The 19,706-nt window shown below is 42.9% G+C and overlaps 1 protein-coding gene across 3 annotated transcripts in view; it reads left to right on the top strand.

Moving 5' to 3' along the window:
* Arl15 (ADP ribosylation factor like GTPase 15) overlaps positions 1-19,706 on the top strand; it is a 361,818-nt gene that overhangs the window by 15,380 nt on the left and 326,732 nt on the right. The window contains exon 2 of one of the 3 annotated variants that reach the window (XM_038323072.1): positions 16,614-16,738. The exons of the other annotated variants lie outside the window; for them this stretch is intronic. Within the exon in view, the coding sequence (XP_038179000.1) occupies positions 16,727-16,738 (12 nt within the window). The 5' untranslated portion in view covers positions 16,614-16,726. The remainder of the gene's footprint in view (positions 1-16,613; positions 16,739-19,706) is intronic. 3 annotated transcript variants of the gene reach the window in all.

The following is a 19,706-nucleotide window of genomic DNA, read 5'->3' as shown; positions in this document are numbered from 1 at the left end:
GTTTCCTCCTCGGAACGTATTATTACAGCTAATGCTTCACTGTGTGTGTGTCATTTAAAAGAATGCGACACTATTAAGTGCTATACAAGTGTTTTCCACGATTGAATTGAGGCTTAATATAAAACAAGGACATATACTACTCCAGTCACCACCAGTTGTACTTGAGTTCCTCTGCGGTCTTCACTCTTCTAGCTCCCATCTCCTGAGCACAGTGTAGGGTAACTGGGTTAAAGATACTGGAGCTGATTGCTGGCGTTGTAAGTGGCAGCTATTTCTGATTTATTAGGGTGAAAGGTGGCCCACGTCTGCTCTTAGGCCAATGCTGAGGACGTATTATGTAAGTGCGGGCAAATGAGATGGGCCACTTTCCTGTGGAATTGTGGGCTTGTTTGGAACTCTCAGCTCCTGTTTGGTTGGAATCAAACGGTTTGAAAGTCAAGCTTCTGCTATGGGAATTTCAAGCCCTCTCATGTGATTTATTGGCTGTTCGTTTATCCTTTCTTTTATGGGGGTTTCCTGAGTGGCTGCCTGTTGTGGAAGAAGGGACTGATTTATGGTAGACTGCTGGTGTTCTTCATCATTTTAAATGCTTCTGAATGTGACCACTGCTTTTTCCAAGTCACCTTGCTAGACGGGGTGATTATTGGACCACTTCTCTTTGTTTCATTTTGTGTAGAAAATATTGTCTTTTCTGTATTGTCCACGAGTCTTATTTCCTCCCTGTGACATTGCCCCCTATGTGTTGTGGGCTTTTTTTTTTTTTTTGGTTTTTCGAGACAGGGTTTCTCTGTGGCTTTGGAGCCTGTCCTGGAACTAGCTCTTGTAGACCAGGCTGGTCTCGAACTCACAGACATCCACCTGCCTGTGTTGTGGGCTTTTTAAGAGGGGATTTTGTTTTGCTAAATGACATTTTAATCATTATTCATCTTTCTGAAATGAAGCATAGTAACCTAAAAAGGTATTTTAAAGACTGGGTCACCTTCTGGCTCTAGAAAAATTCCCAGGAATCCACAAGGATGACCCCAGCTAATACCCTAAGCAATGGAGGAGAGGGCGCCCTGAACTGGCTTGCCTGTAGTCAGACTGATGATTATCTTAAATATCACCATGGAACCTTCATCCAGCAACTGATGGAAACAGGCAGAGACCCGCATCAGAGCACTGGACTGAGCCCCCAAGGTCCAGTTAAAGAGTGGGAGGAAGGAGAGTATGAGCAAGGAAATCAAGACCATGCGGGGTTCACCCACTGAGACAATGTGCATGAGCTAATGGGAGCTCACCAACTCCAGCTGGACTGGGAATGAACCAGTCCCTCTGAATGTGGTTGATAGTTGGGACAGACTGAGGGGGCCAATGACAATGGTACTGGGATTTGTCTCTACTGCATGTACTGGCTTTTTGGGATCCTATTCTCTTTGGATGTATACCTCGCTCAACCGGGATGTAGTGGGGAGGGCCTTGGACTTTTCACAGGGCAGGGTGCTTTGGCCCTCTCTTAAGATTGAAGTGGGTGGGGGGAAGAGTGTGTGGAGGGAGTAGGAGGGAGGAGGGGAGGAAGTGGGAATTTGGATTGATATATTTTTAAAGTAATAAAAAATAAAAGACTGGGTCACCTATCTGGGAACATTTGATTCCTGCTGGGTTTCTGGTATTTGTGATATTTCTGGGCCCCTACTATCCTGGCCCTGGGCAAGCAGTAGGATGGCCTTTGCAGCCAGAAGGACCAATCCTCTTTGTCATTTCTAGGGACATGGGCCACCATTTTTCTGCAGCTTGAATGTGTAGAACAGGTTTTTGACTAGTGATGTTTCCTTTTTATCCAGATATATTTGTTTGGGGGTAAAACTTAACTATATAGGTCATCTTGAAATATTCACAGGCAAATATTTTCCATGTTATTGCCCTATTAATAATTGTGTGAGCTTAATATTTCATTGTGAATAGTGAACACATGGGCACAGGCACAGGTATGATCCCTACCTACACATACACATGTATACATATACATACAAGAGTGTAACAAATCCACTGATTTGATTCTTTCCCTCCTCTGTTTTTAGCTAGTCCTTTTTTGTTATCCAAATCTACACTCTTTAGGGGTTCATCACCTGGAAAAGATGATTTTTTTCCTAGTGTAGTAGGTGATTTTAAAAGAACGTTGCCAGGCAGTGGTGGCGCATGCCTTTAATCCCAGCACTCAGGAGGCAGAGGCAGGTGGATGTCCTGTGAGTTCGAGGCCAGCTTGGTCTACAAAATGAGTTCCAGGATAGTCAAGGCTACACAGAGAAACCCTGTCTGAAAAAATCAAGAAAAAACAAAAAAACAAAACAAACAAAAGCCCAACATAATAGCCGTAGATGAATATACTTCTAAAAGTGAGCGTGGGAGAAGAGGTAAAAATTAACAAGGGTTTGTTTGTTTGTTTGTTTGTTTTTGTTTCTAAATGACTTTTTAGTCTTTGTTTGTTAGCCTAAAGGAAGCCCAGAAACTGCAGGTCATGCATCCTGCGTCTAGCGGACTCCTGTGTTGAAATACGCAACCACATCATGGGAAAAGATCTGCTAGTTTTTAGAGTGTTCCATGAAAGGAGCGTGCCAGATTAGTTTTGGGAGAAGAAAAACCCTAAACCTCCCTTCCTTGCAACTCTGTGCTTTTCTGCCTGACTTTCTTTTTTCAACAAATATGTATTTGAAAGCTTACTGTTTGGCAGGCTAATACGGGGAAGGCTCTTTTAGCTACTAAGACTAAAAGCCTGTTCCGTTGAATGTAGGGTGAGATGGGGCGGACACCCCTGTTTGAATCGTGGTCAGCTAGTAAATTTGTAGGTTAGAGGGGTCAGGGCTTCTATCTCAGTTATTCAGTTCCACTATTGTAGTTACAAGGCAGCCACAAATATTAAGCATGTGGATGTGGCTATGCTTCAATAACACTTTATTGGCTAAAACAAACAGTGGGCTGGATTTGGTCTGCAGATTGTATTTCCTCAGTCACTAGACTAATAGAAGAGAAGCTATATTGGAGCATATTTCTCATTGAATTTGAGTTTTAGTTTCTGTATTTTGAGAGTACACAAACACATAATACACACACACACACACACACATATATATATACTTGTACATGTATATGAATATGTATATATGTATGTACACACACGTATGCCATGACATTTGAAACCAGAGTGACATAGATGAGTTTCTAATGTTTCTTTTCACCTGTGGAATTCTTTCTTCCTACCCATCTTTATACAGACTTATAAAACAAACTTTTTATTATGTGATTATTAGTAATCGTATTTTCTTCTTATTCCTGAGGAGAAGAGGCTCTTTTAGATGAACACAGGCACTGCCCTGAGATGTGAAGACCGACTCTGGAGATGTGGCTCGTGGGTCCAGTGCTTGCCTGGCATTTGTGAGGCCCCGGCACTAATACCCAGCTCTGGAAAAACCAAACAAAACAAAAATCAAAAGCAGTCAGGCTCAGTGGTAGAATACTTGCCACATTGGAAGCTATGAAGACTTGATATTGAGGGTTCCTAGTTCCTATTCTAGTTGGGTCGGTTTCGGGGTTTATTTTTTATTTTTGGCATGGTATTAAGAAAATGTAGATTCCAATGTCAGCACAGTTGGCAAGTGCTAAGGATTGCAAAGTAGCTTGCAGTGCCATCTTAAGTTAATCTTCAGTGATAAGGCAGAGCGTAGGCTTCACCATGAGGCCTGCTCCCTCCTCCCCCCCCGCCCTGCGGAGTTACTCTGGCACACGAGTGAGTGAGGGGGCGGGTTTTCAGTGCCTTGAAGTTATAACACAGAGCGTTTGGATATGTGCCTGTCATCATTTCGGTCTCTAATTAGAGTTAGAAGTCACCTTTGTTTTAAAAACCTTTCTCATGTATCTCAGTGCCCTTTGCAAGCCCATGTAGGGAGCAATTTGAAATGCCTGGTGTTCAAGACGCCAGACCTAGGTGGAAGTCAAGGCCCTGTCATTCAGGCTTGGGTTAGTGGCCCTCAGCTTTTACCATCTGACAGAGAAACCTAGAGATCCTCAAGCTCTTCTCATTGAGGGTGGGCCTGAGTGTTGAAACACCCAGCATGTTGCTAGTACCTTTCTAATGTCACCCCCCTCTCCCTTCTGTCATGGACTTGCAAGATAAGGTCAGCCTTTTAGTGGAATGTTGTCTGCTTGTTTGACCTCAGGAGGTCTGGTTAATAGGTATTATCCTCACTTTAAAGGAATGCTTGAGTAGGAATTCTGTCTCAGAAATGCTTGTTCACTGTGATGAAAGGAGTGGCCTTTCTGGGGTGGTGATTCCATTTTCTGGCCTGAGAATGACAGGGGCTGGTGACAGGTGGAAGGCAGTTTAAGAGGCTTACTTAAGTATATCGCCAGAAATGCAGCAGGCACACAGCCTTTCATATTAGACAGTCCTGTACCTATGGTAGACCTGTATGGAAGAGGACAGTGTGACACTTTGAAGACCCAAGGATGTGGACAGCAAAGAAGTGAGGGAGTGATTGCCATCACTTGACAGCTGGTGGTAGCTTAAGTATAAATTCTCAAAATGAGAAAGAAGTGGAAAGGGAAAATAGGCTGAATGCCCAAGGCAGACATAAGCAAGTCCTACAGTCCGAGATGGGCACCTAGAAGTCTAGAACTACTGAAAGCCTCAAGCGATCTCTGACATACTGATTGGGGGATGTTTGTCTTTAGCAGGTATATATGGCTGTTCAGACATACTGTGGAATCTGTGGGATCATATTAAAGAATGACCCAGAGAATTGGTTCTGAACCCAGGCCCAGATGGGGGAGCTTGCTAAGACCCTGCTGCTGAAGATGAGATGATATCTGGGACTTGAGTTCTAGGCTTCAGTAGGAGTTGATGGGTTCTGACTTGAGGGCTGCAACCTTGCTCTGGCTGAAGATAGGAGAACGAAGTGGACAGGCCCAGAAGGGAACTCTTATTGCTGAGCCCCCGGTGTTTCCTTACGTGATCCAGTTGATGAGTGGTTTATTCTGATTTCCTCTATGCATGTATGAGGGCCTGTGATTGACAGTGAGATGGATAACTGTGTAGACAGAAATTTCTGTCCCGCCCATTCCCACAAGCATTCTGTCCCCACAAAAACACACAGAGGCTTGCATTAATTGTAAACTGTTTGGCTCACTAGCTCAGGCTTACCATTAACTAGCTCTTAAATTACAACTTAAATTAACCCATACTTATATTTATGTTTAGCCATGTGGCTTTGGAATCTTACACAATGAGGCTCTCATCTTGTGTCCTCTGCATCTGGGTGGCATACTGAACCTTCCCTCTTCCCAGAATTCTCCTAGTCTGGTCGCCCCACCTATATACTTCCTGTGTGGCTGGCTACTGGGCAATCAGAGTTTTATTAAACCAATACAAGTGACAAAATCTTTAGAGGGTACAAGAACATTATACTACAGCATAACTGTCAAGGACACTCCCAGATCTGTGTTACCTAAAACTCACCCTTACCCCCATGGTCAGAAAAACAAGAGAATCCCATACTGCTTTCTTTACACGCAAGCAATAATAATTGTTTGTGATTTTTGAAATAGGAGAATTATTCTCCCATTATGGAGGATTTTTTCCCCCTGGTGATCCAGTAAAGAAGTAGCAGTGTCATAGAAAGGACTTGGCCATTAGAATTAAATGTAGACTTAATAGTTTTCATTCTCAATGAAAAGTTCAATAAAAGCCCTTAAAAGACAATATCTAAGTTTTTTTTTAAAAAAGCAAACAAACAAACCCCAAAACAGCAGCAACAACAACAACAACAATAAAAAAATAGTCCTGAAATTATGTGGGTTATATGAAGGGGAATGCAGGGGAGAAAAATGGAGAATAAATTCTTCTTTTGGAGGCTTAAATATCTTTGTTCTTATGATTCATATAATGCTCACTAGTACCCCAGTGGTCAGTACATGGTAAATTGAAGGCTCCCGGTCATGAATGATAGAAAATATTAGAGGATTAGAGCATTAGAGAGTAAAACATTGAGTGATCTTAAATGATGAAATCGTGTATAATGTCTTCAAACTTGTTCAGTCTGTGCATAGTGCTTTGCCTATCTGGACAGTGCTACAAGGTCTGACTAGAAATGAACAATTGTTTCCCACCTGCCTACCCACTCACCTACCTCCCTACCTCCCTGCTCTCCTTTTTTAATCCTTGCATTCTAAAAATTTTAATCAAAATATAGTTATATCATCTTCTCTCTCCCTTTCTTCCCTTCAATCCATCCCACGTCACCTCTCTCCAACCTCTCCTATGCAAAATTGATGACTTCTTTTTCTTTGATTACTATTATCACAACACACACACAAACACACACACACACACACACACACACACATACACACACCCTTCTGAGTCCATTTAGTGTTGCTTGTGTATGATTTCAGGGCTGACCACCTGGTGTTGGATGGCCTGTTTTGGGGTTCATCCCTGGGAAAGACCAGTTCTCCCTCTCTCAAGCAGACAACAGTTGCCTGCCGTTCGTATCCAGTGGCAGAGCCCCGTGAGTTTTCTTCTCCTTTCTATGTTAGCATGTCTATTGGTGGTGTCACTTTTTAGGGTCTCGTTCAGGCAGCCATATTGGTGAGGTATCATTGGTATTAGCTTCTCTGTCATTTCTAGGAGGCATAGTCTCACAACACACTCTTGGTCCTGTGGCTTTTACAGTCTCTCCTCCTGGTGTTTCCCTAAGCCTTTGGTACAGTTGTTGTGATGGATACTGGGACTGGATCCCTACCCTGTGATCAGTTGGTCTCTGCATTTGACCAGTTGTGATTTTTCTGAAGTGGTCTCTGTCTGCTACAAAGAGAAGTTTCCTTGGCGAGAGATAAGAGCTAGACTTACTGTGTATCAGGTAAGCTCTACAATGCAGTTAGGAATCCTGGTGACATAGTGAGGTGGAGGTGGAAGGTCCTCTAAGGTCTGTGACCTCACTAGCTGAGTTTGTGTTCTAGGATCAGGTGTGATTTCCCTTGTTTTGAGAAGGACTTATGACCATTTTAAACAAACTGTTGGTTGCCCCTGAGAGAGGAGTGCCACTCTTACCATCCTGGTCATTGCTGTGGTTGGTAGGCGATAGGGCTGGGTGGATGTGTTGATGGCTTCCATCCTTTGACAGCTTGCATAGCACCTGTGGTCCTGTGAAAGCTAGACCTCAGGCTTTCAGCTCCTCAAACCAGCTCAAACCTGCCGAGGTCCGTCATCTTAATCAAATCTGTAGCATCTTAGCATTTGGGACTTACCTTCAACCTCTGGGAGTAACCAAAGGCAAAAAAGCAACAGCCATTGTTGCTTTTAGAGTTTCTGAGTTGTTACCAACACTCAGAAGGAAGTTTCTCATTCCTGGGTTTGGTTAGATAGTGTTTGTTCTTGGGGAGAGCATTGTCAACCCAAGTGGGTGTAATTTCATTAAGATATGCGCGCACATGTCACATGTGTTCCACTCCTTAGAAGTGAGTCTTGCTCACGTGTTGGGGTTCTAGCACCTGTGCTCATGTCAAGAGGTAAAGAATATGAGTCTTGTTCTTCCTGCTGGATCACTTCTGGGTTTTGCCAGCTTAGCAGGGGACAGGTGACCTGCTGGTGTGATGCCTATGGGCAGAGGAACAGCAGAATAGTGAGCTGTTAAGGGGGATGCTTGCTGCATTAATTCGAGTAGATGCTGGGTAGTGTGTCCACAGTGCCAGTGATGAGTAACTGATGTAAAGTGAGCAATGGCCATTCTGGAGGAATAGGGAGAGCTTCAGGGCATGGCCAGCAGCTCCCCGAGCATGCAAATGCTGCCACTTCTGTCGGGATTGGACGTTTTTCCCCTTAGGACCCCTTCCTTTCACCTCTCAATGTTTTAAGTGTCCATACAATAGACTAGAGACTCTCCTGATGCCTCTAACTTTCTGTCATAAGAATTGTAAAATTACTTTTTGTCCAGAGTTGGAAGAGTGGTGCCTCCAGGGTTTGGTCTCGGTATTACTTCATACTTAGTACTTGTCTGCAGATAATGCCACGTGACGGGTCTGCAAATGCTTCTTCTGTCCTTTCCTTTTTGTGTGGAACCTGAGGCCCCAGTCCTAATAGGTAGTGAAGGAGTGTTTTCAGGGCAATTACTTCTTCTTGTTTTCTTTTGTTAAATTAAAATATTCCTCTTATTTTTCTCTCGTTTTTAAGATCAGAAATTTTATAGCTTTTCTTGTTTTCCACAGCAGGAAAGAATTTAAGCAAAAATTTTTTTCTTTGTGCAGTGCATGGAATTTTTAGTGGTATCTTGATAAAATTTTGCTGCAGTGAAATCCGTGCATTCTAATATGATAATATTAGGTTATTTTGCTGGGTGAGTTTTCATATCTGAGGTTATGTCTGCTAGGTGGCCTTTCAAGTCTTGGTGAATTTTACAAGAGGCTGGTGATTTCAGGTCCCTGAATCCAACTGTGACTGTCTTAGGAAGCACAGACACTCTTAGGATGCAGGTAGTCTTGTTACAACTGATCCCCTTAGAAATATCTAGAGGCCAATCTGAGTGGCTTTGGTTATATATTTTTCAGGTCCATTATCTTCATTCTTTTCCCAGTTTGAAGAAGCTATGGAATACATGCTGAGGAGCAAGCCTCCACATTTTCAAAATGAGACCTAATTTTATTTTGTAATGAGGCTTTTTTTCCCCCGAAAGTTATTTTTCCATGTGAGGAAATAGCTTCCGAGTCTATGAAGGGAGTTGTTAAGTAATTCGCTGTTAATGTTTGCAATGACAGCGCTAACAGAAGGCCATGCCAGTTTTAAAGTAGGTGGCCTTCCCAATCCCGAGTAGTTACTGAAGAAAGGCAGATGGACCTTTACTCAGAGGTGCCATTCACACGCTTCTGCAGAGTTCTCGTGTACCTCGGAACCAGTCTTGGCTCTTCCCTTGCCAGCCTGCATGCCGCCTTGTATCTTTGCCTCCAGCCCATCTGTATGTACAGAGATGCCCATGTGAGAAAATGCCTAATTAGACGACTGTATTTGGAAACAGGTGTCCCAAGCCTGGGCCCCATTCCAAGGGCTCTTTGCTCCCTCCTGCTTTCTTGTTTTACCAGTTTTCCCATCTTATTTCCAGGACTCTGGGCTTGGCTATGCTAACTTTGTATTATTACAACAAGCACAATTACAGAGGGGACAGTAAAGGAAGGCCATCTTGCTTGCTATCAAGATGAAGGACTGCATAGCACATCAAAAATAGAACTGTTCATTATGTTAAATATTTTAAAAGCAGTTCTCTAAAAAACATTGACCTTTCATCCCTTGATAGAACTGAAATTGTATCTTAACATCAGATTGTTTTTGTACTATATGCTAAATTGCTTTTGTTTTCTGTCATCTTGTTGAAGTTTTTTCTTCCACTCTTTTCATGGTTACCTTTTATGTTAGTTTCTGTGTGATTGGCCCCCATAATCTAATAGGTAGTGACACTATTAGGAGGTGTGGCTGTGTCAGAGTCCCTGTGGCCTTATTGAAGGAAGGGTGTCACTGTGGGGGCAGGCTTTGAGGTTTTCTATGCTCAAACTACTCCCAGTGTTACAGGTGACTTCCTGTTGCATGGAAGATGTAGGACTCTCAGCTGCTTCTCCAGCACCATGTCTGCCTGTGTGCCACCATGCTCCCTGCCATGATGATAATGGACTGAACCTCTGAACTGTAAGCCACCCCAGTAAAATGTTTCTCCTTTATAAGTGTTGCTGTGGTCATGATGTGTCTTCACAGTATGTGAAGAAACCCTGAGACACCTGTAAAATTTCTTAAGGAAAACAACTGAAAGATTAAGTAATCACATTAATTTGATTTTTTTTCCCTGTATTTCTCTTTTGCACACTTTTAAGTAGACCTATTTTAACATATTTGAATCCATCTGTGGTTTGTTTTTGACAATCTGTCTCCCCCTCCTCAACCCCTACACTTTCCTTGGTTTAAGTAGCAAAGAAGACGTGATTGTTTTTGCAGTAATCTTCCTTAGTTCTTCCCCTGCCCAGACCAGGTGTAGATTTGTGAACAATGACTTTGGGGCTCCAGGGTCAGAGTTTATCCTGCTCTTCTGTCTCTAATTGGAAATAATTATGTGCACAATCCTTTATTCTGAGCTGTCTTCTGCTCCAGAGACTTAGGGTGTCTTTGCAAACAGTCCCGAGCAGGGGAAGAACATGAGGTAGAATCATGTCAAGTTTCCTGGCGGTTGCTATCCCATGGTTAAAGGCTGCTTGGCTTTCAAGTGCCTCTTCATGTCCACCTCTCGCTAATTAGAGGGACGAGACCGTCCGAAAACACCGTTGTTAGGGTGAAGTTGGGGTCTGAGTGGTGGGCAGCCACTGGGCTGAGGTAGGACGTTCCAGGGTTTGGCAGTATTTATGAGGATTAGAGGTTAGAGAGAGAAGAATGAAGTAATGGCGCTTGCGACTCAGGAAAACGGTACCTGAAGGATGCTGAGGTTTTTCTGGATAGTTTTGGCAGTTGCAGTAGCAGCACTTGAATTTTAGGGGGCTGTGAGAAGGAAGGGGTGGAAAGTTCTCCCTGACCCAAGATGAACTATTTCTCTCTAAAAGACACAGCACATTAAGAGTTAATTACTGACGAATGCTGGCATCCTTTCTTGTGGTTTGAGGGTAGACTGGTTGCTTTTCTGCTGCTGTGATAAAAACACCCTGATAAAAACTTAAGGTTTCCGAGGGATGGAGTCCCTCATGGTGGAGAATGCATGGCATCAGTCAAGACAAGGTAGCCACAGGAGCAGTCTTCTGGCCAATCGTATTGTTATGCACAGGAAGCAGAGAGGGAGGACAGGAAGTGGAACCATGCTGTAAACCGTGGAAGCCTGACCCTGTGATGTACTTCCTCTAGCAAGGCTTCACCCACCCAATGATTCCATCACCTTCCCAAATACTACTGCTGGGGATTAAGTGTTCGATTCACAAGCCTATGGGGGCTGTTTCTCATTCCCACCACACTAGAGCACATACTTTTTAAAGGATTGATTTATGTGTATGGTGTGTGTGTGTGTGCGCGCGCGCGCGTGCTCATATGAAACCACAGAGGGCATTAGATCCCCTGGAGCTGGAATTAAAGGCATTTGTGAGCCTCCCAAATAGGAAGCTCTCTTAAGAGCTAAGCCACCTGTCCTACCTCATGGACTTACTGCTTAAAAATCAAACATTGCTCTGTATTAATTTGGGTTGGGCTGGGCTGAGAGATGTGTACAGAAGTCCTTAAACAAGGTAGAAGTATTTTTCTGGTTACTGCCCAAAGTCTGGATAATAAAGGCTTAGTAGCTCCTGCCATTGTCATCTTCAGGCTCACTCAGCCTTGTGTATTTGTCATTCTCTGTGTGCCCATTGCAAGTCAGGATTGTCACCGGAGAGTAGATGTCAGCTACAGAGAGCAGAAGTAGAACAGAAGAGAAGAAAGGACATGGGGGGAGGCTAGAGAGTGATATTCCTATTCATCTTTCAATTATATTTCATTTCCAGGCTTAGTCACATGACCCCTGCCTCCAAGGAAGGCTGACAGTCTTTTATTTGGGTGGAATACAATTAATATTTTCAGTAGGGAAAAATGACTTTTTCCAGCTTACTGAGTTATTAAATAACTATTATGTTACAAAGGTGTAGCACTGAATACTTTCCAAAGCTAGATGGAAAGAATGGATGTTGGCCAAGTTCATGAGCATTTTCGGCTTCCTGGCTTGAGGAAACCAGTGGCATTGCTCCAGGATAGCGCAGTCATACGTTCATTAGAAATATGCCTAGTAGTATTGCAGTTTATGATAATGAGAACTTACTAGTAAGTGATTGCTAACATTAAGTGACCTGCCATTTATTTTAATAATAGTACCAGGGAATGTTTGAAAAGTTCTGTTGAATCAGTGACTTTATCCAATCAGTTATCATCTCAGGTTGATTTTCCATTCTGTTTATTTAAATATCTACCCAAATAGTCTTTGACTTCCCAATCTTTCTTACCAACTTCCCCTCATACTGAATTATGGGAGTCTTTGTTAGAGTTAGCTTGGTGTGACTGGCTGGCCTTCAAAATGAGTCACCTTTCAAGGCCGTCTTTTCACCACCGTGGGAATCTCGGGAGCCCTCCACTCGCGTCTTCTGTGGTACAGCAGATGCACCCACACGAGGTGAAATTTGTGGCACTGTAAACCTGTGGAGAAGCTTTTACTTGACAACAGTAAGCCATGATAGCAATGTCAAACTCTTTATAAAACTAGGGTTATTTTGACTATGTACCAACTTAGTGTACTAACAATATCTAGCTTTAAAAAAAAAAGGCAGAGCATCCAGCATTCATGTTCAGTGTGTACAGTTTGGGGATGGACATGAGTTTTAGGAACTTAATCTTGATTTGGGACAGTGTCTGTGCGTCCTGCATTGATGCTGAGATAATCAGTGTGTAATCGTGAGATCAAGGACTTCAGCCTCTCAGACTTGAACCCATTCAGCGCGTTCTGTGAATGGATGCTTCTCTTGGTACTGGTTTCCTTCCTGTCTGTTACAATGATTGTAGGCACTTACCATCCAATGAAAACTGAACTAAACAAGCGCTAATTAAAACTGTGTCACAGGGACTGGGGGGGATGATGGATCATTCATCAAGTGACTGCTTCTCAGGTATGAAGACCTGAGTTCAGGTATGACATAAGGTACCTGTAATCCCAGCACCGAGGGAGGGAGGTTTAGGACAGCCTGTCTCGTCAGTCAGTGAGCTCCAGGTTCAGTGAGGGGTCCTGTCTCAAAAAAATAAGGTGGAGGAATGAGAGGCGAAGTAAAATGAGATGAGAGATTACTCAGTGGTTAAGAGCACTGGCTAATCTTCCAGAGGACTTGGGTTCAATTCCTAGCACTCACGTGGTGACTCACAATCTGTAACTCCAGTTCTAGGGGATCTGACACACTCTCCTGGCCTTCACAGGGACTACATGCACATGGAGTACAGATGTACATGCACACAAACATCCATAAAATAAAAATGAATGAATCTTACAAAAGAAAACATAACCTCTGCTTCAGGTCAGTGAAAATTAAGGAATAAAAAGATGGAGAGCCATTGTGGAATACAGACAACACCAGCTGGCCTCTCGGTGCACCTGCACACACATGTTCACACCCATGTGCACATGTGCACCCACCCATGTGATCCATCTCTACATACATACATATAAACTATGTCAAAGACTTTAGCACTGAAATTGCTTATAAGAATAATACCTAAAACAAATGTAATTAAAACACCATGAGTCACATTCTTTTTTTTTCTAAGTTTTGCAAGATAGGGCTTCTCTGTGCAACAGTCCTGGCTGTCCTGGAACTTACTCTGTAGACCAGGCTGGTTTCATACTCACAGAGATCTACCTGCCTCTTCTTCCTGAGTGCTGGGATTAAAGACATGTGCCTCCACTGCCCAGCATAAATCACATTCTTCAAATGATGCTTTTGCAGTTGAAAATGGAGTGTCTGCTTAAGTGTTCAGGACAACATGGCATTCCCCATGTTTTATTTTCCTTGTCTCTCCTATGATCTAGCCTAGGAAAAAGCAGGTAGAGGGAAGAAATTCAATCACCTGCTCATGAAGCAGATATCCAAATAGAGCATATTTTCTTCAAATAAGAGAACGGCAGCGAGGGGAATGAAGCCAGTTCTTGGGTACAAACATTTAGTTGTGCTCTCCTGCCCCCATTTTATTCATACAGAGTGTGTCTGAGTATAGCCAGGTCTCATTTGCTGTTTGGGGAAGTGCTGTTTGTATGGTAGCAAAGTATATCTCATAGTACCAAATGTCATTAAGAAAATAAGTCAGTGAAGGACTAGGTGTTGAAGAAAATGTGGTATGCTGGGAATTGTCCTCCACTGTCCAGTTTTGGAATATAACACAGTCAAACATGAGCATCTTCTGTAAGTAATTCTGCTCTTAGGTATATAAAGCCTTAAAGAAATTATCTACAAGGCCTATGTAGGGAGTGGTTTTAGTGGAACTATTCATAGATGCGAAGTGTCAAAAGTATAAAACTGTCTGTCTGTAATAAACCGGATTAAATGAATCATGGCATTTTCATTAGTATTTGTCTTAGTTACGTATCTACTGCTGTGATGAAAAATCATGACAAAGGCCACTTAAAAAAGAAAGTGTTTAATCTGGGGCTCACAGTTCCGGAGGGTAGAGCCCGTGACCATCGTGGCAGTGAGCATGGTGGCAGGCAGGCAGGCATGGCACGGGAGCAGTAGCTATGACCACAAGCATGAAGCAGAAGAGAGAGCTAACTGGGAATGGTGTGGGCTTTGGAATTCTCAGAGCTTGCCCCCAGTGACACACTTCCTCCAACAAGACTACACATCCTAATCCTTCCAAACAGTTCCATCATCAAGGGACCAATTATTCAAACTTAAGAGTTTATGGGGGGCATTCTCACTAAATCTCTACAGCAGTTCACCCTACAGCAGCAAAAACAATATAGGCACAGCACGCCATGGGTGCATCTCATAAACATGCTGAGAGAGAGAAGTCATAGAAAAGTACATGTACTCGTATAAACGTCAAGCAAAGTTCAGCTTGTGGTTGTTTCTAAGGCAGCAGTTCTCAACTTTGCTCTACAGGGATTCATGGCAACATATAAGGGATATTTTTGGTTGTCACAACTTGGAGTAATGATGAGACTATCGGCATCTATTAAATATAAGCTGGGAGATTGCTACATATATCTAACAGTATGATTGTAATGTCTGAAGTTTATCCAGACTAAAATGTTGGAGGTGTAAGGTTGAAACTCTGGGGGTGGGGTGGGGAAAGAAATGAGCTTTATATAAGGATACGGTAATGTTCTAGTTTGTTGTGGGATATTATGTCAATGTGTGTTACATTTGTTTATGCTTTAGACTGTTTGTTTAGCAATGTAAAGAGGTGCTGCATTTGTTTAACTCTGGGAAGCTGTGATTCTTCGCCTGTCTAGAACACCTGATAGAGCTGAACGGCCAGTCGCAAGGCAGGAGCAAGCACAGGCGGGGCTGGCAGGCAGAGAGAATAAACAGAAAGAGAACTCTGGAGTGGGAGGGAGGCAAGAAAAAGAGAAGTAGCAAGATAGAACAAAGAGAGGAGGATCCTGGGGCCACCCAGGCAGCCGGGGAGCAAGAGTGAAAGTAAGCTTTACAGAAGCAGGAGAAGGAGACAGCCCAGAGGCAACAGGTAGACGGGATAATTTAGGAAAAGCTGGCTAGAAATAAGCCAGGTTAAGGCTGGGCATTCATAAGAAATACTAAGTCTCCGTTTGTGATTTATTTGGGAGCTGGGTGGTGGGCCCCTTAAAAAAGCCAAGAGTCCAAAGAGTCAAAAGAGTAAAAGACAAACCAACAACACTAGCTTATAGCTTGACTGGAATTCATGTAGAGTTTATCCTATTCTGTAAACTGTATTTCCCCTTTACTCTGTATTTCACAGTGCAACAATAAGAAAAAAAAAGAAAAAAAGCAATAAGACTTTAAGGTCTAAGGAGGGTATTCTGAGACTGTAGACAGGAGATACCATGTTTACTTATTATGTCAAATTATGTTTTAAGGAAAGATTTCAGAAGAGTTACCTGAAGCCATTTTTTTCTCACCCAATTTTTACACACACACACACACACACACACACACACACACACACAAAGATATGCTATATATATCTTTATATAGATATATGTGTGTGTGTATATATATATATATATATATATACATGCACAGAAGATATGCACATAAAGAGCTTAAGGAAGTGGTTTAAAATGATGAGGAATGCCAAGGGAAAGATAAGCACTCAGATTGTCCCCGAGCTCCTTGAGAACAGGAGACTGTCATCTTGTGTTTGCTTTCGCATCTTTTGTCTACATTGTACAGTGCCTGGCGCATGGCAGATGCACGGGTATTGAGTTAAAGTGAGCCCCGCCTTCTTTTAGTCTCAATTTTACTTTATGAGAACAGTTATTCTACCCTTTGGTTAGTTGCATACCACAGGTGGATATTTGTCCCCAGAAAGATGTATCGTTGACTTGGGAGCTATATGTGCCCTTTGGTATTATATGGAATTACTTGCTGTATAGTTTTTGCTCTTCTGAGAAGCAAATTGCAGGTTTGGGTTTGACGTACAAAAATGAGTTGGGGGAATATTGGGGTGGGAGTTTATCAGTTTTGTTTTTGTTGTGGCTACATAGCTGAGAAGAGATCTTAAAGGAGGAAAAGTTATCCATTGACCTCCTTCTGTGGTGCTTCACCGTCTGAAGTCCCTCGAACATACACATAATATCTATAGCCGAAGGCTTAGGTGTTCAGCACCCGAGCCTGTTGGGACATTTCAGATTGAGATCATAATGGGAACCAGCAGACGGCAGAGAGAACCTCTGCTCATTGCACATCTATAAAAGTAAAACAGGGAGGAAAAAGGGTGGGGAGATAGATTAGATTCTAGCCTGTTGTGCAGTTATGAGGAGGTTGTGGCTGGATGGGTGGGGCTTCCCTGAGCAAAGTTATGTGTTATAGAAGCCCCAGGTTGGCAGGAAAAATCCCAACTCCAGACCTCTTACCCTTAGGCACTGGCAGATCCACAGCTCAGCACGAAAATCCGTGGTGAGTCCCAAGTGGCTGCTGAGAGCTGACAATCAACTGTGCTTCTCTGGAAGGGAAGTCTGAGTGTCACATCTCCATGGCTGCTGCGGTGAGTCAACACAGCAGAGTGTGAGTCCAAAGATACTAGATGGAAAATTCCAGAAAGAAGTTTAAAATTGCATGCTATTCTTAGCAGCAAAATGAAATCTTGTGTTGCCTTGCTCTCTCCTATAGTGTACAAATCTCCTTTAGGTCTGGTGTCTGCATGTTGTATGTATACACTCTCTGCTTACTAAGGTCATTTACTGGCTGTCATTGTTTCCAGATCTGTCACAGTATCATATTGCGTATGTTCAAGGGATCTTTATTTTGACAGTAGCCCAAAGGGCACTAGTGATGTGGGCAGTTTTATCCCAGTGTATTTATCCTGTTGAGTCATTCTATTTTATTATTTGTTATTAATTGCTTGCTGTGTCTAATTTATGAATTAAACTTTGCCATAAGAATGTATACACAAGATAAATATGCCACATACAGGCACATTTGTTACTCTCTGAAATTTCAGAAACTCATTGAGGGTCCTAGAATGTTCCTTCAGAAGATGAAGGTGTACTTAGTCATTTATATTTAGGGTCTGGGAATAATGGGACTACCAGTAACAGTCATTCTGCGTTCGCACATAAATACCTAGCATTTAGACTGGGCCTGAGCCCCTGCAGGTGTTCATCTCTGCTTGCTCAGTGAAGAAGAGCTGCCTGTGGATTCATCTGAAGACCCCTAGAAGGAAGTGCTGTGATTTGGAATCTATCCTCTAAAGAATTTGTATGCTAAAACTTTCATTATCAGTGTAATGGCACTGGGCATGGGACACTGAGAGATACCTGGGTGTATATGAGGGCGTGAGGATGGGGTCCTTAGAAGATTGTCCCCTGTAGGAAGAGCCTCCAGGAGGCTTGCTTCCTGTCTCATTGTCTGCCCTGTGAATGCTGGCAAAAAAGCGGCCCCCTGTAAGTCAAAGCAGAGTCCTCCCCGGAGTTTGACTGCTGTTGGCATCTGAGCAGTCTTCCCCAGAACCTGACCTTTGTTGGCAACCTGATGTAGGATTTCTCACCTCCAGTACCATGAGAAAATTTCTATTGTGTGAGACACTCTTCTGTGCTAGTGTTGTGGTAAAGTAGACTAACATGGTGAGGGGAAAAGGACGAGGATTAATTGTAGACAAAGAGCATATGCCAACAAGACTTTTGTAGTTTCTATGGAAAGAAAATTGCTAAATTCCAAGTAAAGCAGAGAGGGGATGGGCATTTAAAAGGTGCAGGCTAGTTTGTAGATAAAAACAGGGTTACATGGCTGAGATTTTTCCTAAATGCTTTTTAACATACTGCCAAATGGCATTTAAAATGAAAAAACAAAACGCCATGTATTTTACATTAGGCATTCTTAATCCGAAGTTAGCAGGTCCAAAATGAAGCATAAATTGAACAGATACAAGAAATAAAAGTAAATGTGTTGTACAGGGGTGATGCACTCTGCAACCTTAAGCATTAAAAAATTCAATGAAGTCAAAGTTACTCAAAGACCGCAAAGGCCTATGTGTGTTCTCTACTGTCCCCTCCAAGGCTTGGAATAGATCAACCATGGTCTAGACACTCCTGTATAGAGGATGGGAAAACCTTTAGGTACAGACACATTACCAGGGGTATATTAATAATGGCTCCTAAAGCCAAAACAAACAGAAGCAGTGATATGGAGGCAGAGATGGGGGTAGGCTAGAAGTGGGTGGAGCAAACCAAACTAGCTTCACCACCAGGAGGCTGCCCCAGGAGATAAGTCCTCACTTCTTGTGGGTGTGGCTCAGGAGGCTGTGGCTCTCTTGTAATATGGGGATGCATTACAAAGAGGTTTTGAGAGTCTGGAACAAAAGAAGTCCTGTTGTGTGTCTCTAGACTGCTTTGGGTATTAAGTAACATTCATATGGTTCTGGTCAGGAAGAGAGAAGGGAAGTCAATTTAGGCCAAAAGTTTAGAGTACAATTGTGGTACTGTGATTTTATAATATCCTGGCAATGCAGAATGGCCAGGCCTAAGAACGTGACTCGGTTTTCTGCGGTCAGGTGTGGATGAACACTGGGTCACAGCCATGCACCAGGGCCTTGCTTTGGACTTTTCTCCTGGGCTTTGAGAGAAGGTCTCTTCAAGGGCCCTGCGGTAGTCCCCAGACTTAGCTGGGACTTGCAGCTGTCACAGAGCCAGAAGCACACTGCTGTGCATTCTAACTGGTGCTAGCTAGACGTAGGATGAAGATGGAATGATACATTTAGTTCCTGAACCCCTTTGAAACACCGGCCGTGGGCAGGCGCAGATGCAGTAGGGGTTTGCTGTGCGACGTCTTAGGAATGGTGCTCTTTAAGACACATGGGAGCCACCGATCCGATGGCTGGCTTATCATTCCTCAGCAGCTGTGCAGACTAAAATTCAACCAAGTGGTGAGTGAGATTTGAACTAAATAACAGTAGGAAAATGTGCCTGGGTTATAGGTTTTGGTTAGCAATAAGAGGTTTAAAATCTCTTTAAATTCTGGTTTGCCTTTGCAGAATCATTGATGCTTTCCCAGAAGAGAAAGCCTTCCTACGCTAGGCGAGGAACAGTCTGTAAAAAGGACACGGAAGTTCTGTGACTTCTTTGGGACAGATTGGGGGAGCTGCCTGTTTCATTACAATAAGATGATAAGGGTAAATTTTTACTAGTAGCACCTTTAATAATGTTTGCTCCTAGTGATGCTTTAAACACTTTTATTAAGGCACGTACTCCATTCTGATTCTGTAGGTCTGAAAAACATCCTGCTTGACTCGCATTCAAGGTATTATAATATATACTGTGGCATATGAGGACACTGTTAGCTTCCTATGGCTGCTCTAACAGATTAACATAACCTTTTTGACTTAATGCAATATAAACTGTATTCTCTTGCAGTTTTGGAGAGCGAGAACCTGAAGTGAGTTTTAATGGGATAAATTCAAGGTGGTGGCAGAGTCGTGTTCTTCCTGGAGTTTCTAGGAGGGAATCCATTCCTTGACA

Source organism: Arvicola amphibius, chromosome 3, assembly GCF_903992535.2.
Source record: "Arvicola amphibius chromosome 3, mArvAmp1.2, whole genome shotgun sequence".
Lineage (NCBI taxonomy): Eukaryota > Metazoa > Chordata > Mammalia > Rodentia > Cricetidae > Arvicola > Arvicola amphibius.
The sequence above is the reverse complement of the archived record's forward strand: the minus strand, read 5'-3'. Positions and strand labels throughout refer to the sequence as shown.